Here is a 23,375-nt window from a genome sequence, read left to right as displayed (position 1 = left end):
TACAAAGGAAAACCATCTTGAAACTTTTTTTAAAACACATTCCCACAGCTTACCTCGGCAACGGAGCAGATTGAGCACAAAGCTTCTCCGCGAAAGCCATATGTTTGTAATGATTCTAAATCTTCATGGCTGGATATTTTAGATGTATAATGCTTGATGCCCATGACAGGTGTGTCTGCTGCTTTAATGCCAATCCCATTATCTCGGACCTCAATTTTATCAAAGCCGAAGTTTTCCTAAAAGTTAAGAAGTTTAAAAAAATATTTAAGAAGGATATCACCATAGATACTTCAAGTAGAAAACATAGAACTAAACAGGAAATATAAAATTAGCAAATTTGGGGTATCAATAATTAAAGAGGACCTTTCACCACTTCGCACATGTCTGTTTTCATAGCTTCATGCATTCCCCATGTAATAACAATTCTGCAGCATCTATTCTTATGGCTCTATGTTGTGCCATTCCTGTATTATTTCCATTAGAAGTTATGAATTCATTGCTATTAGCCTTCAGTAAGGGTACAGAGGGGAGGTAACAAGTTGGGGGGTGTACCTGCAATGTCTGAAACTGATTGGATAGAGTGAGGCTGTGCAGATACACACCCCCAACTTGTTACCAACCCCTTGTACCCTTACTGAAGGCTAATAGCAATTGATTCATAACTTCTGGAAGGAATAATAAAGGAATGGCACAACGTAGTCATAAGAATAGATGCTCCAGAATTGGTACAAGATCGGGAATGTATGTAGCTATTAAAACAAACATGTCAGGAGTGGTGAAAGGTCCTCTTTAAAGGAGTTCTCTGCTTATTGTCTCTTGACAATAAGTAGATTACATAGTGTCCCTACTGCTGAGATCTCCCAAATGTAGTGGTTCAGTTCTCCTGCAGAAAATTAAGCCTTTGCATTTAAATAAGTGCCCCTGAGAGAAAGTCTTTGTAACTGCACTCCAATGTGATCAAGGGATGAGGATCCTTAACACAGGAACCTCACAATCAACCCAGAATTCCCCAATAAGGTGTATGGAAATGTTTTTTTCTAAACTAGACAACCCATTTTAATGTCACTCTGACTAGTTACCGTATTTTTCGCCCCATAAGACGGATCCCCCCCCCCCATTATGGAAGTGCTCATTCGTACCGGAGGACCAGGAAGTGGTGAAGGCTCTGTACTCACCGCTTCCAGGCCCTCGGATGTTGGCTGTGTAGGCTGCGCACAGCGTGAGGGCACTCTGTGACCTCACGCTGTGCGCGCCAGTTCAAAGCACAGCCGACAGATGGAGGAAGAGGATTGCGATATAGGTGAGGAGCAGCAGCGTCCAGGAGCAGGAGAGTGGGGGCTGAGAGGCATAATGGCTGATATGGGGGCTGATGAGTGGCATGGGGCTCTTATCAGAGGTCTGATTGGGGGTCATTTACATTGGGGTCTGAATTGAGGTCTTATTGGGGTCTTATTAACATTGGGGGTCTGATTGGGGCTGTTAGCTGAGGCCTGATTGGTGGTCTGACCTGAGGTGTAATGAAAAATATTTTTTTCTTATTGTCCTCCTCTAAAACCTAGGTGTGTCTTATGGGCCGATGTGTCTTATAGGGCGAAAAATACAGTACATATTGTTTGTTGTGGCAACTGGAGAAAAGATTAAATTATCTATGTTCTGTACTAAATTATTTTAAACATTAAAATGTTCCTTTTCCTAAAAGCATGTTTTGATGCAAAATAAAAAATAAAAAAACTCAAGTAATCAGTAACTCAAGTAGACCAACTTATGGCTCTGTGCACACTGGGTTCTATCTTTCTGCTGGAGATATGTCAGGAATATTTCTAAATATAAACTTCCTACAGAAACCTATAGGCACAACTTACATTTATTTCAGTAATTAAATTCAAAAAGTGAAACTCATTATGTAGATTCACAACTGTTTCAAAACGTGAATTCAAGATTTGTGAATGTATAATAAGTAAAATATATTTACTTAGTGTGATTAAATATAAGATAAAACAGACAAATCACATGCACAATAGTAAAAAGTTAATAATCATCACTGGCCTACATGTCTGTCATGTTGTAACACATGGCAGACACCCCAGGGTGTAAGAGATTGGGCAAATCAATACTTACAGTTTATCTATAAAGAAGTCTTCAATGGAGTACCACCTAATTGTTGGTGAAAACCAGGAGTTATACTTTTCAGCTCCTCCTCCAAGTGTGCAGCACACATGTCTCTGAGATCACTCAGGAATGTGGTCTTATCAGCACAGTGGGGGATGGGAACTATCTCTAACCCACTACAGTTAAAGGGTGTTGTCCCATCTAGCAATGTCATACTCCCCTGCTGCGAGCTGCGCTGTTCACTTCCTGGTTTCCGGCTTGTGAGGCTGGGCGAGCATAGTGACCTTGATTGAAGGCTTGTCCCGGCCGGGCATCGCCGTCTTGAATGTGCACGCCGCCGCCCATGCGGCATGGTGACTTCTTCCTGGCCAGTTTAGTACAGCACGCCGCCGCACATGCGCAATGGTGAGTTCTTCCTGGCCAAGTATAGTACAGAGCTGCGCTGCATATAGAGCATGCGTGTCTCTGTACTCTACTCGGCCAGAAAGAAGTCACCATTGCGCGTGCGCAGCGGCTTGTGAGTTAGTGGCTCTGTACCATACCGGCCAGGAAGACGTCACCATGGCGCATGCGGGGCGGCGTGCACGTTCAAGACAGCGATATGCCCGGCCGGGGGGAAAAAATGTGTTCTACGCAGGCGCAGCCCACAAGCGGTGGCCGTATATCGAGTGGATACCAGAAGACAACAGTGGGGTAGGATTGAAAGATTTTTTCCAAGATAGGTAGGGATTTGCTAAAGGAACATAATTACAAAAATGCTCACAGGGACTTCTATAACAAATTAAAATAGGATCAATGAGATGGGATAACCCCTTTAAAGGATGACTATTACACAGAATATTAAATGTAATATAAAAGAGACAGAATTAAAGAGGACAGAACTAATCAATTCTTCAAAATAACCTTACAATACAATTACACATAGGGTAATCGGTTTTAAGCATTTGTTTTAATGTTGATGATTATAACTTACAGCTAATGAAAACCCAAAGTCAGTATTTCATAACATTAGAATATTGTCAAAAAAGTTCAATATTGTAGACTCATGGTGTCACACTATAATTAGCTAAATCAACAAAATACCTGAAAAGGTGTCCTAAGCCTTTAAATGGTCCCTGAGGCCTAATGCACTCGGGCGTTGTGCGGCCATTCCGTGCCTTGGGGACCAGTGATCTGTCTGCAACATGAACATGTTCTATTTTTTGGCGGTGGGGAGGCACGGACAGAAACACCACAAAAGCACTCCGTAGTGCTTCCGTGCCTCCGTTCCGCACCGCAGCTCCATATTGCGGACCAATTCAAGTTAATACGACCGCATCCGTGATGTGAGGAGCATGAGGCCGATGCCCGCAAATTGCAGACCCGCGGTTTAGGGGCCGCAATACGGCCACGGCCGGGCAACGGCTGTGTGCATGAGGCCTCAGTCTGATTCTGTAGACTACACAATCATAGGGAAAATAGTTCACTTGACAGAAGACAGTCACTGACATCCTCCACAAAAAGGGTAAGACACAAAAAGGTCATTGCTAAAGAAGCTGGCTGTTCACCGAGTGCTATATCCAAGCATATCAATGGAAAGTTGAGTGGAAAGAAAAAGTGTGGTATAAAAAGGCGCACATGAAACAGGGATAACCACATCTTTAAAGGAAGAAAAGGCCATTCAAAAATTGGGGGGGGAGTCACAGGGTGTGAGCTGTGGCTGGAGTCAGTGCTTCAAGAACCACCACACACAGACATATCCAGGACATGGTCTACAACTGTCACATTTCTTGTCAAACCACTTATGACCCAGAAACATCATCAGAATCGGCTTATCTGGGCTAAGAAGAAAAAGGACTGGACTGTTGCTCAGTGGTCTAAATTCCTTTTTTCAGATGAAAATACATTTTAGATTTCATTTGTAAATCAAGGTCCCAGAGATTGGAGGAAGAGTGGAGAGGCACACAATCCAAGTTGCGTGAGGTTAGTGTGAAGTTTCCACAGTCAGTGATTGTTTTGGGAGCTGTCATCTACTGATGGTGGTCCACTGTGTGTCACGGTCTGGAGTCAGGCTCGGAGGCCAGTAGCTATAGCAGCGGAGCAGATATTCACGCAGGATACCTTGGCTGATGACACGGGTTCACCTGAGGTGCGGAGTCTAAGTACTAACCGGTATTCGCCAGAGCTCCTGATGGTGGAGATGGACTTTGCTGCATGTTAGTACCAGGTCGCGGTCCTCAGGATAGCCCCACCAGGAGGTGCGCAAGCCAAGGTCCAGTAGCAGATATAGCAGGCAGGGATCAAGCAGAAGCGTGGTAGAGAAACAAGCCAAAAGTCGCTAACGGATGGTAACAGAGATACGGTCGGCAGCAGGATAGACAGGAGCAAGATATTGGCTGGTAAAGGCACAATTTTCTGGCAACCAGGAAGTGCAGAGACATGGCTTAAATCAGGAAGTTCATGGGAGGAGCAAGGAGTTCAAGGTTCAAGGCAAACAAGATTCAAGACAAGATCATTCAAGGAATTGTCTAAGGAACTGTCCAGCATTTCAGGTGGCTCAGCAAGTAGAGGCACCGCCAGACACAGCAGAGGTCCCGGGTTCAAGTCCAGATCCTAACAGTACTCCCGTCCTCCCAGGACATCCCCTGGATGTCTTAGGGCCAGGTTTGTGAGGAAACCTCTGGTGGAACTCCTTTGTTAATCTAGGGGCATGAACATGCTCATCAGGCTCCCAAGAGTTTTCTTCTGGCCCATATCCTTCTCATTGAACCAGATATTGTAATTTGTTTCGAAAAATCCTGGAGTCAAGAATTTTTTTCCACCACAAATTCTTCTTCACCCTGTACTTCAACAGGTGGAGGAGGATGAATTCTTCCAGAAAAAGTATTTTCATGAAACGTTTTGAGTAGCGATATATGAAAAACAGGGTGAATCCATATATTGTCGGGAAGTTTTAGGCGAAAAGTGACCAGGTTGATTTGAGCAGAAATCTCAAAAGGTCCCACAAACTTTTGACCCAACTTAGCACATGGAACCTGAACCTTCAAATTTTTGGTAGATAACCAAACTTTGTCACCTACGTGAAAGGTGGGGATTGATCTCCGATGTCTGTCAGCAGCCTTCTTGTAATATTCCTGAGCCTCCTTCAATGTATCCATCAATTTCTCCTGGATCTCCTATAATGAAGTTAATCTGTTGGTAAAAGCAGGAATTGGAGTTGAAATAGGTAGATCTGGAATAAAAACTGGATGATACCCTGTGTTTAGGAAAAAGGGGCTTTGAGAAGTGGAGCTATGTTTAGAGTTATTATAAGCAAACTCTGCCGTAGGAAGGTAGTCCACCCAATCATCCTAAAGATAACTCACAAAACATCGAAGGTATTGCTCCAAAGTTTGATTGGTCCTCTCGGTCTGACCATTAGGCCTCATGCACACGACCGTTTTTTTTGGGGGGTCCGTAGGTCCGTGATCCGTGTCTGTTTTTTCTTCCGTGGGTCTTCCTTGATTTTTGGAGGATCCACGGACATGAAGGAAAAAGTCGTTTTGGTGTCCGCCTGGCTGTGCGGAGCCAAACGGATCCGTTCTGACTTACAATGCAAGTCAATGGGGACGGATCCGTTTGACGTTGACACAATATGGTGCAATTGCAAATGGATCCGTTCCCCATTGACTTTCAATGTAAAGTCAGGAGTCCCTATTATACCATCGGATGAGAGTTTTCTCCAATCCGATGGTATATTTTAACTTGAAGCGTCCCCATCACCATGGGAACGCCTCTATGTTAGAATATACCATCGGATTTGAGTTAGATCGTGAAAACTCATATTCGACAATATATTCTAACACAGAGGCGTTCCCATAGTGATGGGGACGCTTCAAGTTAGAATATACTAAGAACTTTGTACATGACTGCCCCCTGCTGGCTGGCAGCACCCGATCTCTTACAGGGGGCTGTGATCCGCACAATTAACCCCTCAGGTGCCGCACCTGAGGGGTTAATTGTGCGTATCATAGCCCCCTGTAAGAGATCAGGTGCTGCTAGGCAGGAGGGGGCACACCCTCCTCCCTCCCCAGTTTTAAATTCATTGGTGGCCAGTGCGGCCCCCCCCCCTCCCCTGTATTACTGTACATTCATTGGTGGCCAGTGGGCCCCCCCTCCCTCCCCCTCCTAATTAAAATCCCCCCCTCCTTCCCATCATTGGTGGCAGCGGAGAGTTCTGATCGGAGTCCCAGCTGGGACTCCGATCGGTAACCATGGCAACCAGGACGCTACTGCAGTCCTGGTTGCCATGGTTACTTAGCAATTTTAGAAGCATTATACTTACCTTCGCTGTCTGTCACCGGCCGGGCGCATCTCCTACTGGTAAGGCCTCATGCACACGACCGTATTTTTTTGCGGCCCGCAAAAACGGGTTCCGTTTTTCCGTGATCCGTGACCGTTTTTTCGTCCGTGGGTCTTCCTTGATTTTTGGAGGATCCACGGACAAGAAAAAAAAGTCGTTTTGGTGTCCGCCTGGCCGTGCGGAGCCAAACGGATCCGTCCTGAATTACAATGCAAGTCAATGGGGACGGATCCGTTTGACGTTGACACAATATGGTGCAATTGCAAATGGATCCGTTCCCCATTGACTTTCAATGTAAAGTCAGGAGTCCCTATTATACCATCGGATGAGAGTTTTCTCCAATCCGATGGTATATTTTAACTTGAAGCGTCCCCATCACCATGGGAACGCCTCTATGTTAGAATATACTGTCGGATTTGAGTTACATCGTGAAACTCAAATCCGACAGTATATTCTAACACAGAGGCGTTCCCATGGTGATGGGGACGCTTCAGGTTAGAATATACTAAAATAACTGTGTACATGACTGCCCCCTGCTGCCTGGCAGGTGCTGCCAGGCAGCAGCCTTCCCCCTGTAGTTAACACATTGGTGGCCAGTGCGGCCGGCCCACCCCCTCCCCTGTAGTTAACTCATTGGTGGCCAGTGGGCCCCCCTCCCTCCCCTGTAGTTAACTCGTTGGTGGCCAGTGGGCCCTCTCCCCTCCCTCCCCCTCCCAATTAAAATCTCCCCCCCTATCATTGGTGGCAGTGGAGAGTACCGATCTGAGTCCCAGTTTAATCGCTGGGGCTCCAATCGGTAACCATGGCAACCAGGACGCTACTGCTGTCCCAGTTGCCATGGTTACTTAGCAATTTGTAGAACCATTATACTTACCTGCGAGCTGCGATCTCTGCGTCCGGCCGGGAGCTCCTCCTACTGGTAAGTGACAGGCCTGTGTGGCGCATTGCTTAATGACCTGTCACTTACCAGTAGGAGGAGCTCCCGGCCGGACGCAGAGATCGCAGCTCGCAGGTAAGTATAATGGTTCTACAAACTGCTAAGTAACCATGGCAACCAGGACAGCAGTAGCATCCTGGTTGCCATGGTTACCGATCGGAGCCCCAGCGATTAAACTGGGACTCCGATCGGAACTCTCCGCTGCCACCAATGATGGGGGGGTTTTAATTAGGAGGGGGAGGGAGGGGGGGCCCACTGGCCACCAATTAATGTACAGTAATACAGGGGAGGGAGGGGGGGCCCACTGGCCACCAATTAATGTACAGTAATACAGGGGAGGGAGGGGGGGCCCACTGGCCACCAATGAATGTACAGTAATACACAAAGAAAAAAGACCGGCACTTCACTCCTTGTTGGTAATTGTGTTGCTTTATTGAAAGCATGGATACAGCACTACAAATGTAGCGCTGTATCCATGCTTTCAATAAAGCAACACAATTACCAACAAGGAGTGAAGTGCCGGTCTTTTTTCTTTGAATATTGAAGCGGGTTGTTTTCCACCCTTGACGCGAGCACCACGATACATGAGGAGGAGTGCCGACTGTTTGTATTTTTTGTACAGTAATACAGGGGAGAGAGGGGGGGGGGCCCACTTGCCACCAATGAATTTAAAACTGGGGAGGGAGGGGTGTGTGCCCCCTCCTGCCTGGCAGCACCTGATCTCTTACAGGGGGCTATGATACGCACAATTAACTCCTCAGGTGCGGCACCTGAGGGGTTAATAGTGCGGATCACAGCCCCCTGTAAGAGATCGGGTTCTGCCAAGCAGCAGGGGGCAGTCATGTACACAGTTCTTAGTATATTCTAACTTGAAGCGTCCCCATCACTATGGGAACGCCTCTGTGTTAGAATATACTGTCGGATCTGAGTTTTCACAAAGTGAAAACTCATCTCTGAAAAAGCTTTTATGCAGACGGATCTGCGATCCGTCTGTGTGAAAGTAGCCTACGGCCACGGATCACGGACGCGGATGCCAATCTTGTGTGCATTCATGTACCGTTGTCAGTCAAAAAAATAGGACAGGTCATATTTTTTTGACGGACAGGAAACACGGATCACGGCCGCGGATGAACAGCAGTGCAGCTTCCGAGTTTTCAACGGACCTATTGAAAGTCAATGGGTCCGCAGAAAATCACGGAAAACGGAACAACGGCCACGGATGCACACAACGTGTGCATGAGGCCTTAGACTGTGGATGAAAGGCTAAGGACAGATTAATAGTTACACCCAACGCTGAGCAAAAACTTCTCCAAAATATAGAGGTAAACTGTACTCCACTACATCAGGAATTTCATGTAGTTTAAAAACTTCCCGGACCATTACTTCTGCAGTATGTTCGGCAGAGGCTACCCCTTTTACTGGAATAAAATTAGCCATTTTAGTGAGACGGTCCACAACTACCAGGATGGTGGTCATCCCTTTAGAAAGGGGAAGGTCGACCACAAAGTCCATAGAAATTGCCCCCCATGGTCTTGATGAAACAGGCAGTGGTTAAAATAACCCCAGAGGAGAAGATCAGGGTGTCTTATTGCAAGCACAGGTTTGACACAAAGCCACATAACTCTTAACATCTTTCTTGTACCCAGGCCACCAAAAGGAACGTGATAAGAGTTCCTCTGTCTTAGAAACCCCAAAATGACCAGCAAGTTTAGAGTCGTGAACCAACTCGAGGGCTTCTACTCAAACTGATTCAGTTACATAGAGGCAATGCGCTTGAGTCCAAAAACCGTTGATGTACTTGAGGTTAAAGTCTTTAGGAGGATGATTAAGAAGTGGGTCATTCTCATACCCCTCCTTGAGAAGATTAAGAAAGGTCTTAGAACTCATGGCCCCTAGAAAGTTTTTTTGAGGCAGGATTGTACATTCAGAGTTGCTTTCCTGGAGAGGCCCAGACAACATCCGTGACAGGGCATCAGCCTTACCATTCCTTGACCCAGGGCAGTACGAGATAACAAGATTGAACCTCGAGAAGAAGAGGGTCCAACGTGCTTGTGTAGATGACAACCTCTTGACAGAACGAATAAATTCTAAATTTTTATGATCCGTGAGAACGGTTACAGGGTGCTTACCCCCTTCCAGCAGATGCCTCCACTCAGAAAATGCTTGCTTAATTGCCAGCAGCTCCTTGTTTCCAATGTCATAATTCGTCTCGGCTGGAGACATCAGTCAAGAGAAATAAGTACAAGGATGAAGCTGCATTTTTTCTCCAATTCGCTGAGAAAGGATAGCTCCCACAGCAGAATCTGAAGCATCAACTTCTACGATGAAAGGTAGTTCAGGATCTGGATGTACCAGTATTGGTGCAATAGTGAAGAGACTCTTTAGTTTACTAAAGGCAGCCTGTGACTCAGGTGACCACAAAAATGGTATTCCTTTCTTTGTCATTTGTATAATTGGAGCTATTACCTTGGAGAAATTCCTTATAAATCTTCTGTAAAAGTTGGCAAATTCAACAAATCGTATCTCCTTAACATTCCTAGGGACAGGCCAATCCACTACTGCTTTGATCTTATCGGGATCCATGCTTACCCCTTCAGAAGAAATTATGTAACCCAAAAACTGGATCTGACTTTGTTCAAACTCGCATTTCTCTAGTTTGATGTAAAGTTGATTCCGCCTTAGTCTCTCAAAGACAATACAGACATGCTTGTGGTGTTCTTCCAAATTATCAGAAAAAATTAGAATATCATCCAAATATGCTATTACAAACTGATCCAGCAAATCTCGGAAAACATCATTAATAAAATGCTGATAGGTTGCGGGAGCATTGCACAGTCCAAAGGGCATGACCAAAGACTCAAAATGTCCATATCTGGTTCTGAAAGCAGTTTTCCATTCATCTCCGGGACGAATGCGGACAAGGTTGTATGCCCCCCGTAAATCTAATTTGGTAAAGAGCTTGGTGGAGCGGAGTCTCTCAAGCATTTCTGGAATCAGTGGGAGTGGATAGCGGTTTTTAATTGTGATCCTGTTTAAATCTCTGTAGTCGATACACGGACGCAGGGTTGAGTCCTTTTTCTCCACAAAGGACAAGGCTGCCCCAGCAGGAGAGGTTGAGTGTCTGATAAAACCCTTCTCCAGATTCGCATTAAGCCACTTCCGGAGCACTTTCAGTTCAGGTTCCGATAAAGAAAAAAGGCGACCAAAGGGTATTTCTGCCCCTGGAAGCAATTCAATGGGGCAATCGTAAGAGCGATGAGGAGGCAGCTGATCGGCAAACTTTTTATCACAAACGTCCCGAAACTCAAAATATTGTGGAGGTAGCTTGTCGTATGACTGGGTAGTTACCATAACTGCTTGTGAATCCAGGGTTGGTGGAGGGCTTATTTGATAAGATTCCTTGCAATGTTTTTTGCAATGGTCAGCTTAAAGAACGTGTTTCCAAGTTGATGGAGGGATTATGGATAGAGAACCAAGGAATGCCCAGGATGATAGGGAACTTGGGTGATGTGATCAGCTGAAAGCTGATAGTCTCCTGATGGTCAGTCTCAATTAGGAGTTTAAGTGAAACAGTCTCATGGGTAACAGGTCCTGAAGATAAGGGTGAGCCATCCACAGTTTCCATATCAATAGGGGCGAGTTTATTTCTTATTTGAATGTTATGATTTTGGGCAAATTCAATGTCCATGAAGTTTCCCCCGGCCCCTGAGTCCAGCATAGCAGAACAAGGTATTTCACCATCTTCAACGATAAGCTTTATAGGGATGATAAAATGAGTTGATAAAGAATGAACTTTATTTGCTTCCTGAATCAAAGGAGAGACAGACTGAGAAATTTAGTTTATTTGTTCAGATACATCAGTTGCCGCAATTGTTCTTCTAAATTTATTGGGACAATTAATTGCGTAATATCCAGAGTTTCCACAAGAAAGACATAAGTTCTCTGAACGTCATCTTTCTTTCTCCTGAGTAGTAATCGATTTTTTAATAGCATCCACCTGCATAGGTTCAGGACTGTCAGAATCCGGAAGAACTCTTGGACCCTTAGGAGTAAACAGACTAGTAGAAAAACGCATGTCACCATTACTGCCTAGGATTCCCAGTCTCTCTTTTCTCCTTTCAGTAAGCCTCTGATCAATTCGAATACATAATTTAATAAAAGCCTCAAGGTCTTCAGGACTTTCTACTCTGGCAAGTTCATCTTTTACTCGTTCAGACAGTCCTTGACGGAACTGACTCTTTTGTGCTGCTCGATTCCAATTGGTATCTGAGATCCAACGTCGGAATTCCGTGGTGTACTCTGCAACAGAGCGTCTACCCGGCCGTAATTTGTGCAATTTTGCCTCAGCAGTAGCGCAGCAGTTAGGATCATCGAAAACTTAATTCATAGCGGCCACAAAATTATTGAAATTATCCAGGATGACATCATCTTTCTCCACATAAGGGGAGGCCCAGGCTAAGGCTTCCTCAGTCAGGAGATTGATAATAAACAGCACCTTTTTCCTGTCAGAAGTAAATGCAGCTGGTTGCATCTGAAAGTATACACGACACGGATTAAGGAAACCTCTGTAATGGTGACGATCTCCATTAAACTTGAGTGGTAGGGGCATTCGTCCGTTAGTATCTACAGCAGCAGTATCGCGGGAACGAAAGTCCCGCAATTGTCTATGCAGATCAATGATGTCCTCTTGTAGCCCTTTCACTTCAATTTGTAAATCAGCAAACTTTTCCTGGTAGTTAACACCAAATGCCTGCAACTCAGAGATTTGCACCCTGAGAGGAGCCACAGCTGCTGCTACAACGGCCTCCATGTTTTGGGCCAGAATATTCTGTCACGGTCTGGAGTCAGGCTCGGAGGCCAGTAGCTATAGCAGCGTAGCAGATATTCACACAGGACACCTTGGCTGATGACACGGGTTCACCTGAGGTGCGGAGTCTAAGTACTAACCGGTATTCGCCAGAGCTCCTGATGGTGGAGATGGACTTTGCTGCGTGTTAGTACCAGGTCGCGGTCCTCAGGATAGCCCCACCAGGAGGTGTGCAAGCCAAGGTCCAGTAGCAGATATAGCAGGCAGGGATCAAGCAGAAGCGTGGTAGAGAAACAAGCCAAAAGTAGCTAACGAATAGTACAGGTTGGGATTAAGCAGGAGCGTAGTCGAGGAACAAGCCAAAAGTCAGTAACGGATGGTAACAGAGATACGGTTGGCAGCAGGATAGACAGGAGCGAGATATTGGCTGGTAAAGGCACAATATTCTGGCAACCAGGAAGTGCAGAGACATGGCTTAAATCAGGAAGTTCATGGGAGGAGCAAGGAGTTCAAGGTTCAAGGCAAAGAAGATTCAAGACAAGATCATTCAAGGAATTGTCTATGGAACTGTCCAGCATTTCAGGTGGCTCAGCAAGTAGAGGCACCGCCAGACACAGCAGAGGTCCCGGGTTCAAATCCAGACAGTGAGCTCTGCGCTGCGATTGGCCAGCGCTACAGCAGAACAAGGGCAGACTCCGCCTACCATAACTTAGTGACTGAAATCTCCGCCTACTATAACTTAGTGAGCGGAGATACCGGAGGGCATAACGGGAGAACGGAGCGGCACCCAGGGATAATAGTAAGTGCAGTGAGATCCCCGGGTGCCGCTCTCCATGTCTGTATACTTAGTTCACAATGTCATAATAGGTGAAAGGTCCTCTTTAAGGACCAGGCCATTTTTTGCAAATCTGACCAGTGTCACTTTAAGTGCTGATAACTTTAAAACGCTTTGACTTATCCAGGCCATTCTGAGATAGTTTTTTCGTCACATATTGTACTTCATGACACTGGTAAAATGAAGTTAAAAAAATTCATTTTTATTTATAAAAAAAATACCACATTTACCAAAAATTTTGAAAAAATTGAAAATGTCTAAGTTTCAATTTCTCTACTTCTATAATACATAGTAATACATCCAAAAATAGTTATTACTTTATATTCCCCATATGTCTACTTCATGTTTGGATCATTTTGGGAATGATATTTTATTTTTTGGGGATGTTACAAGGCTTAGAAGTTTAGAAGCAATCTTGAAATTTTTCAGAAATTTTCAAAAACCCAATTTTTAGGGACCAGTTCAGGTCTGAAGTCACTTTGCGAGGCTTACGTAATAGAAACCACCCAAAAATGACCCCATTCTATAAACTAAACCCCTCAAGGTATTCAAAACAGATTTTACTAACTTTGTTAACCCTTTAGGTGTTCCACAAGAATTAATGGAAAATAGAGATACAATTTCAAAATTTCACTTTTTTGGCAGATTTTCCATTTTAATATTTTTTTCCGGCTACAAAGCAAGGGCTAACAGCCAAACCAAACTCAATATTTATGGCCCTGATTCTGTAGTTTACAGAAACACCCCATATGTGGTCGTAAACCGCTGTACGGGCACACGGCAGGGCGCAAAAGGAAATGAATGCCATACGATTTTTGGAAGGCCGGTTTTGCTGGACTGTTTTTTTTTACACCATGTCCCATTTGAAGCCCCCCTGATGCACCCCTAGAGAAGAAACTCAATAAAAGTGACCCTATCTAAGAAACTACACCCCTCAAAGTATTTAAAACAGATTTTACAAACATCGTTAACCCTTTAGGTGTTCCACAAGAGTTATTGGCAAATGGAGATGAAATTTCAGAACTGAAATTTTTGGGCAAATTTTCCATTTTAACCACCTCAGCCCCCAGTGCTTAAACACCCTGAAAGACCAGGCCACTTTTTACACTTCTGACCTACACTACTTTCACCGTTTATTGCTCGGTCATGCAACTTACCACCCCAAATGAATTTTACCTCCTTTTCTTCTCACTAATAGAGCTTTCATTTGGTGGTATTTCATTGCTGCTGACATTTTTACTTTTTTTGTTATTAATCGAAATTTAACGATTTTTTTGCAAAAAAATGACATTTTTCACTTTCAGTTGTAAAATTTTGCAAAAAAAACGAGATCCATATATAAATTTTGCTCTAAATTTATTGTTCTACATGTCTTTGATAAAAAAAAAAAATGTTTGGGTAAAAAAAAAAATGGTTTGGGTAAAAGTTATAGCGTTTACAAACTATGGTACAAAAATGTGAATTTCCGCTTTTTGAAGCAGCTCTGACTTTCTGAGCACCTGTCATGTTTCCTGAGGTTCTACAATGGCCAGACAGTACAAACACCCCACAAATGACCCCATTTCGGAAAGTACACACCCTAAGGTATTTGCTGATGGGCATAGTGAGTTCATAGAACTTTTTATTTTTTGTCACAAGTTAGCGGAAAATGATGTTTTTTTTTTTGTTTTTTTTTCTTACAAAGTCTCATATTCCACTAACTTGTGAAAAAAAATAAAAAGTTCTATGAACTCACTATGCCCATTACGAAATACCTTGGGGTCTCTTCTTTCCAAAATGGGGTCACTTGTGGGGTAGTTATACTGCCCTGGCATTCTAGGGGCCCAAATGTGTGGTAAGGAGTTTGAAATCAAATTCTGTAAAAAATGACCTGTGAAATCCGAAAGGTGCTCTTTGGAATATGGGCCCCTTTGCCCACCTAGGCTGCAAAAAAGTGTCACACATCTGGTATCTCCGTATTCAGGAGAAGTTGAGGAATGTGTTTTGGGGTGTCTTTTTACATATACCCATGCTGGGTGAGAGAAATATCTTGGTCAAATGCCAACTTTGTATAAAAAAATGGGAAAAGTTGTCTTTTGCCACGATATTTCTCTCACCCAGCATGGGTATATGTAAAATGACACCCCAAAACACAAAGGTGCCCAAATTCCTTTTAGGAGGGTATTTTTAGACATTTGGATACCAGACTTCTTCTCACGCTTTGGGGCCCCTAGAATGCCAGGGCAGTATAAATACCCCACATGTGACCCCATTTTGGAAAGAAGACACCCCAAGGTATTCAATGAGGGGCATGGCGAGTTCATAGAAATTTTTTTTTTTGGCACAAGTTAGCGGAAATTGATATTTTTTATTTTTTTCTCACAAAGTCTCCCTTCCCGCTAACTTGGGACAAAAATTTCAATCTTTCATGGACTCAATATGCCCCTCACGGAATACCTTGGGGTGTCTTCTTTCCGAAATGGGGTCACATGTGGGGTATTTATACTGCCCAGGCATTCTAGGGGCCATAAAGCGTGAGAAGAAGTCTGGAATATAAATGTCTAAAAAATTTTACGCATTTGGATTCCGTGAGGGGTATGGTGAGTTCATGTGAGATTTTATTTTTTGACACAAGTTAGTGGAATATGAGACTTTGTAAGAAAAAAAAAAAAATAATTCCGCTAACTTGGGCCAAAAAAATGTCTGAATGGAGCCTTACAGAGGGTGATCAATGACAGGGGGGGTGATCAATGACAGGGGGGTGATCAGAGTGTCTATATGGGGTGATCACCCCCCTGTCATTGATCACCCACCCCCCTGTAAGGCTCCATTCAGATGTCCGTATGTGTTTTGCGGATCCGATCCATGTATCCGTGGATCCGTAAAAATCATACAGACATCTGAATGCAGCATGACAGGGGGGGGGGGGTGATCAATGACGGGGGGGTGATCAATGACAGGGGGGTGATCAGGGAGTCTATATGGGGTGATCACCCCCCCTGGAAGGCTCCAGGGAGACGCCTGTATGTGTTTTGCGGATCCGATCCATCTATCAGTGGATCCGTAAAAATCATGCGGACATCTGAATGGAGCTTTACAGGGGGTTGATCAATGACAGTGGTGTAATCAATGACAGGGGGGTGATCAGGGAGTCTATATGGGGTGATCACCACAGTCATTGATCACGCCCCTGTAAGGCTTCATTCAGACGTCCGTATGCGTTTTGCGGATCCGATCCATCTATCAGTGGATCCGTAAAAATCATGCGGACATCTGAATGGAGCTTTACAGGGGGGTGATCAATGACAGGGGGGTAATCAATGACAGGGGGGTGATCAGGGAGTCTATATGGGGTGATCAGGGGCTAATAAGGGGTTAATAAGTGACGGGGGGGGGGGTGTAGTGTAGTGTAGTGGTGCTTCTTTACTGAGCTACCTGTGTCCTCTGGTGGTCGATCCAAACAAAGGGGACCACCAGAGGACCAGGTAGCAGGTATATTAGACGCTGTTATCAAAACAGCGTCTAATATACCTGTTAGGGGTTAAAAAAAACACATCTCCAGCCTGCCAGCGAACGATCGCCGCTGGCAGGCTGGAGATCAACTCTCTTACCTTCCGTTCCTGTGAGCGCGCGCGCCTGTGTGCGCCCGTTCACAGGAAATCTCGCGTCTCACGAGATGACGCGTAGATGCGTGATTGTGCGCAGCGCTGCCACCTCCGGAACGCGATCCTGCGTTAGGCGGTCCGGAGGTGGTTAATCCATTTTTTCCAGTAACAAAGCAAGGGTTAACAGCCAAACAAAACTCAATATTTATGGCCCTGATTCTGTAGTTTACAGAAACACCCCATATGTGGTCGTAAACAGCTGTACGGGCACACGGCAGGGCGCAGAAGGAAAGGAATGCCATACGGTTTTTGGAAGGCAGATTTTGCTGGACTGTTTTTTTTTTTGACACCATGTCCCATTTGAAGCCCCCCTGATGCACCCCTAGAATAGAACCTCCAAAAAAGTGGCCCCATTTTAGAAACTACGGGATAGGGTGGCAGTATTGTTAGTACTAGTTTAGGGTACATATGATTTTTCGTTGCTTTATATTACACTTTTTGTGAGGCAAGATAACAAGAAATAGCTGTTTTGGCACCGTTTTTATTTTTGGTTATTTACAACATTCATCTGACAATAAGCAATTCTATGAGGCCTTAATTCTCAAATTGGGCTTAATAAACTGTCTAATTTTACTGTCATAGGGGAGCCTACCATGTTAAATAGATAAGCAATTCTATTACGCTTTGATACTCAAATTGGGGTAATTAAGCGTTGTAATTTTACTGTTATTGGGGTGTCCGCCTTGTTTAATAGATACATAATTCAATTAGGCTTTGATTCTCAAATTGGGGTGAATAACTTGTCTTGTTCTATTGTTATTGGGGTACCCACCTTGTTTAATAGATCAGCAATTGTATTAGAACTTGATTCTCAAATTAGAGTGAGTAAGCTGTCTAATTCTACTGTTATTGGGGTGTCCACCTGCCTGTCATAGTAACTGTTTCACTACCAGAAAGGACTAGCTATGCATGTCGCTGCAATGCACATTGATTACACCGAGATGCTCTCTCCCTGCTTTGTGACAAATTAATTTGGAACAAAGCAAAATATTTGGAAAAATTAGGCAAAGCGTCCAAATCGAATTTTTGAAAACTTTACTCATCTCTAATAATAATCTTTATTTATATAGCGCAAAAATATTCCCAGCACTTTACAATTAGGGAGGGGTTCAAGTACAAACATAGTCATAAATAACATAGCAACAAACAGGTCAACAATTAAAAGAGGAATGAGGGCCCTGCTCACAAGAGCTTACAATCTATGAGGAGATGGAGGTGAGACAAAAGCTTGAAGGCTTGTTTTGTCCAGCCATTTTAACACAATAGGGGAATAGATATAAAGGTCCTATTACACCAGCAGATGTAGCAGATGATTGTCAGGAAGGAAGCTTTCCTTCCCAGCAACTGCCTGCTCGGTAGCGGAGGAGAGATCGATGCTATTACAGCAGTGATCTCCTCCTCAGTATGGGGATGAGCGATCGCTAATGCCATCACTCGTCCCCGTACTGATTCATAGTTTGCCGGCAGCAGAGTGCTGATTACAAGGCATGATCTGCCACAGGCAAACGATAATTTTTAAACATGTTAAAAAAGAGTCACAGTCGCTCGTTTATTAGGTAATCAGCGTCAATATTACAGTGCCAGATCCTCGCTAACGCACGTTCATGCCAACGCTTGTTAGCGATAATCTTAGCACTTATCTGCCAGTGTAATATAGCCTTAAAGGGCTTCTGTCACCCCACTAAACAATTTTTTTTTTTGTGTACTTATAATCCCTATCCTGCGATATTGCTATACATTATATTATTAATAATTTTCGTTCAGTAGATTTGGCAAAAAACGTACTTTTATGATATGCTAATTACCTGTCTACCAGCAAGTAGGGAGTCTACTTGCTGGCAGCAGCTGCAGAAAACCACCCCCTCCTCTTGTTGATTGACAGGGCCAGCCGTGATCTCCTCCTCCAGCCGGCCCTGTCAGCATTTCAAAAATCGCGCGCCTGTGTTGATTCGGCGCAGGTGCTCTGAGATAAGAAGGCTCGCCTTCTCTTTCGGTGACGTCATCGGTGCATGCGCACTGAGGGAGTGCTGAGGAGGCGAGCCTCCTTATCTCAGAGCTCCTGCACTGAATCAACACAGGCGCGCGATTTTTGAAATGCTGACAGGGCCAGCCGGAGGAGGAGATCGCGGCTGGCCCTGTCAATCAACAAGAGGAGGTGGCGGTTTTCTGCGGCTGCTACCAGCAAGTAGACGCCCTACTTGCTGGTAGACAGGTAATTAGCATATCATAAAAGTAAGTTTTTTGCCAAATCTACAGAACGAAAATTATTAATAACATAATGTATAGCAATATCGCAGGATAGGGATTATAAGTACACAAAAAAAAATAAAAAATATGAGTTTAGTGGGGTGGTGGGGTGACAGAAGCCCTTTAAAGGGTTTCTCCGAGCTTTTAATATTGATGAGCTATCCTCAGGGTAGGTCATCAATATTAGATGGGCTGGTCTCCGACACCCCCTTGACCAACTGTATTAAGGGAAGGCATGTATGTCTATGGAAAGAAGGAAAAGAGAAGAGAGATGGCACAGGCACAATGAGCGTGCCTTCCTTTCATACAGCTGAGCGACGTGGGTGCTGGGTATTGGACCCCCCACCAATCTGATATTGATGACCTATCCTGAGGATAGGTCATCAATATTTAAGGCCCGGAGAACCTCTTTAAGGCTATATGAGCCAGTCACCAGCCTGTATATGTAATGCATCTGAGTGCATGGGGTGTAGTGTATGCTGATTTACATGGATGGAACCTAGAAATAGCGCAGGACTCCAGAAGATTAATTATACAATGTCTCATTCCGGATCATACTCCACTAGGGGTGCTGGAAGCGCATGCATTTAAAATGTATTCCCCTAGTTTGCCCACATTCCATCTTATGCATACGGCTTATGGACAGATGACTCAGAAACAACAAGTTTAATGGGACTAATGGAGCCAGAAAAAGAAAAAACTTTAGTGGTAAATATATCATCTGCTGTTTTATCTAACGATGAAATTTCACTGTTGGAAAAAGGGTTATCGTTTTGTCCCATTTCGGATGTAGATTGGTTTAACTGTAAGATTGACCTGCAAAAGTTTTTTAGACGCATTAAATTACAAGTTTTCTTTAAAGATACCCCTAGGATGACCCCCACTACAGCTAAACAGGGCATTATGAATATGTTGAGTTTGAAGGAAATGGGTTTGCACCTACGTAGTGATTTCCAACCTCCTGTTGTCAAGGATGCAGTGAACACATATATAGACTTAGTCAAAAAGGGCATAGAAAAAATCAAAACAAATACCAATGACAGCAAAAATAATTGGAGTCAGGGAGAAAAAAAGAGCGTTGAAGGAGCTTAGCAGTAGAAAGGAGTTTACAATAAAAAAAAGCCGATAAAGGAGGGGCTACGGTAATAATGGATACAGATAAGTATATAGCGGAGATACAACGGCAATTGGGTGATAGAGAAGTATACCGAGCATTGGATGCGGACCCCAAATTCGCTATTAAGAGGAGATTGAAATTGCTAGTAGATGATGCTTATGCTTCTGATTTAATTGACGATAAAATACATGAATACCTATTAGTAGACAAGCCAGTAACACCATTACTGTACATATTGCCTAAGATACATAAAGGCTTGATTGATCCACCAGGGTGTCCCATAGTCTCTGGGATTGACTCTGTTCTCTCACCTGCAACTACCTTCTTAGACAAATACCTCAGGGACTATTACATAAGACCTAGCTGACATGGCAAAGACACAACAGATTTCCTCAATAAATTACAAACATTGCAGGTTGAGGAAGGACAGTATCTTGTTTCCTTTGATGTGGTCAGTCTCTATATGAGTATTGACCACATCAAGGGGTTGGATTCAGTTGAGTGGACCCTTTCCAGGGTTGAGATTAATCCGGAGATTGCTAGATTCGTGCTTTCCCTATTGGAGATCGTCCTCACCTGTAACTATTTTCTCTTTGAGGATACTTACTATATACAGCAGCGTGGGACTGCAATGGGGTCCAATGTGGCCCCAACTTACGCAAACATTCACATGAGCAGATTTGAGGAGTGCTCTATATACCCATCCAGCCACTTTACTTCGGTGAAGGGCTGGATGAGGTACATAGATGACATATTTTTTGTCTGGACTGGAACTCTTGAAGGTCTACTTGAGTTCCAGAGGTATATAAATTCAGTCCATGTAGAATTACAGTTTACAGCAGTGTACTCTCAGACTAGTCTGCAGTTCTTGGATACGACAGTGCAATGCATAGGGGGTAAACTTCAAACGGATTTGTTTGTAAAACCCACTGATAGGAACAACATGTTACTATTCCAGAGTGATCATCCAGGATTCATGAAAGAATCATTACCCTATAGTCAGTTACTTAGGGTAAAACGAATAGTAACAGATAATGAGAAACTTGAGGTGAGACTCAGTGAGATGTGTCACAAATTCTATGATGGGGGTTACCCGAGAGCCATGGTACAGAGACATAAACGGAGGGTTAATGAGTTTAAAAGGGAAGACCTATTGATGAATAAAAACCAACGAGAGGAGAATCAGAGGGTACCATTTGTCTCAACCTACACAGCATTCAGTAAGCAAATAGCACATATCCTGAAGAGCAGGTGGCACATACTTAGAGTCATTTCCTGACATTGAGGCATTCCATACCACTCCCCTTATGTCATATAGAAGGCCACGTAATGTAGGTGACAGGTTAATACCAAACAGCTTAGTCTGCCTAAGATTCAGAGGAAGGGCTGCTTTCCCTGCCTGGGATGTTGCAATTGTAATGGAATTTTAAAGGGAAGTTCCTTTGCACATCCCAGGACAGGGAAAAACTATCAAATCAAGAACTATTACACATGTAGATCGGAGTATGTGATCTATGTGCTTCAATGACCATGTGGCCTTTTCTATGTGGGGGAAACGACTCAGGAGTTTAGAAAGAGATTGAATCAACATCGTTACCACATACGAAAATTACTCTCAGGTGTAAAAGAGGCTGATATTTCTAAGGCTGAATTACCGGTTCCAGAACATTTCCTAAAATTTAAGCATAACATCTCGCAACTTCGTTCCCGAGTGATAGATGGAGTCCCACCCCAAAGGAGAGGGGGTGACAGAGAAAAACTACTAAAAAGGTTGGAGTTGAGGTGGATTTACGAGTTACAAACACTCGAACCTAAAGGCCTCAACGGGGAGTTTAAGATTGGTCCACTCTACTGAACTGTACGATATCTAGTCTCCACCTCACTTGTTAATGTTATACGATACTCTACTTAAGTATTGGTTTTTTAATTAAGTTTGTACCCAACCTAAAAGGCTGAGATTAACCATTAATCATATATGAGTATTTTTCTTCTTCTTTTCTCTTTCACTTTTTTCTACAGAAATCTGCGTTTACTGATGGGACCTGGGGACACAAACTGAGGAGAGACCGGACACAAGGGAACAGTATGGTAGTTACATATTTTGACAACTTGGGCCTATTGGTCCATTCGCCCCACGGGGGGAGCAAATAAATGAACTGTTAATGTTTCATTAGACTTTTCTATATGGTTTCCACTGCTTGTTCCACATCAGGGAATTTGAGTTGCACAGTTATTACTGAGCACCCATATGGTCTATATTTTCAAAGGGGTTGTTTTGATTGGGATGACCTGGTACTGTTGGGTTTAAGGAGGTCGGTCCGGGGACGGATATACTTACCACCCGACAGGACAGGTATGAAGTGATTGGATTAAAGGAGGGGCGTCCTTCTTGATTGGAGGATACGCCCTCCTTGAATTGTGTGGGGGAATTCAGGGGTGTGCGCGTCGACCCCATAATACAATGGAGGGAGACGTACCACCAGTGTGATTACCATGATTGTTTGGTGAGGGCGGGTACTGACCCACTCTTGATCAGCAGTGGGTGTTAACCCCTTATGATCTGAGTTGGGGTCGTGCCCCCCCCTAAAAGTAAGAGCATATGAACCCTATACAGTTAACCATGAGGCTAATCTCAGTCTAATATGACTAGGTACTCTGTCCTTGGATTGGGGGCGAGTAGTGGACACCTTGTCTTTTTAGCCTACTCAATTGACTCCTAATATTATCGATCACAGACATATTTGCTCCTGGCGGTGGGAGGATGGACACAAATGGGCATTGAAGAGATGCGGTGGAGTGAAGACACCACCGTATATAAATCAGAAGAAGAAGTAGCCAATACTGTGTATGAGTCATTTTAGTGCCGTACTCGGAAGAGAATTGTATACAGGGTTACCATGACGCCGGCGGAAGGGACGCCACACAGTGAAGGGAAGCCTGACGGAGGATCCTGCTACTACGTGCGTTGGGCATTGAACGCTTGGAGAGGCACGGATGTGAGGCGTCAGGTTTCCATGACACTGGAGGGTGTGTACTACGCGGGCGCTCATGGCTGACGTCACAGATAGTGGCGCGCAGGCGTACTAGGTATAGAGGAACGCCAAATGGAACGTGGAACCCAGCCGAATATGCCGACAGTGTTTGGTCCCCTGAGTGAGGTCCTCCCCAGGTCTACATTATGTATCGCAGTGAGTAGGTTCTTAAAAGTATTATATAAGATGATTAACACTATAAGTTATGGAATCCCCATAATAGGGGAAACACTAAAAGGGGTGGTACACTTTTTGATTATGCAAGTGTGTATTAACAATTGATTGGGTCATGTGACCTGTTTAGTAGGGTATATGTATCCGGTTTT

At 44.1% G+C, this 23,375-nt stretch overlaps 1 protein-coding gene across 5 annotated transcripts in view; it reads right to left on the bottom strand.

Annotated features, from left to right (window-relative positions):
* PMS1 (PMS1 homolog 1, mismatch repair system component) overlaps nucleotides 1-23,375 on the bottom strand; it is a 581,602-nt gene that overhangs the window by 403,644 nt on the left and 154,583 nt on the right. For all 5 annotated transcript variants that reach the window (XM_040439910.1, XM_040439915.1, XM_040439913.1 and 2 more), the window contains one exon: nucleotides 54-236. In XM_040439910.1, coding sequence (XP_040295844.1) covers nucleotides 54-236 — 183 coding nt within the window. The remainder of the gene's footprint in view (nucleotides 1-53; nucleotides 237-23,375) is intronic.

This window comes from Bufo bufo, chromosome 7 (assembly GCF_905171765.1).
Source record: "Bufo bufo chromosome 7, aBufBuf1.1, whole genome shotgun sequence".
Classification (NCBI taxonomy): domain Eukaryota; kingdom Metazoa; phylum Chordata; class Amphibia; order Anura; family Bufonidae; genus Bufo; species Bufo bufo.
The sequence above is the reverse complement of the archived record's forward strand: the minus strand, read 5'-3'. Positions and strand labels throughout refer to the sequence as shown.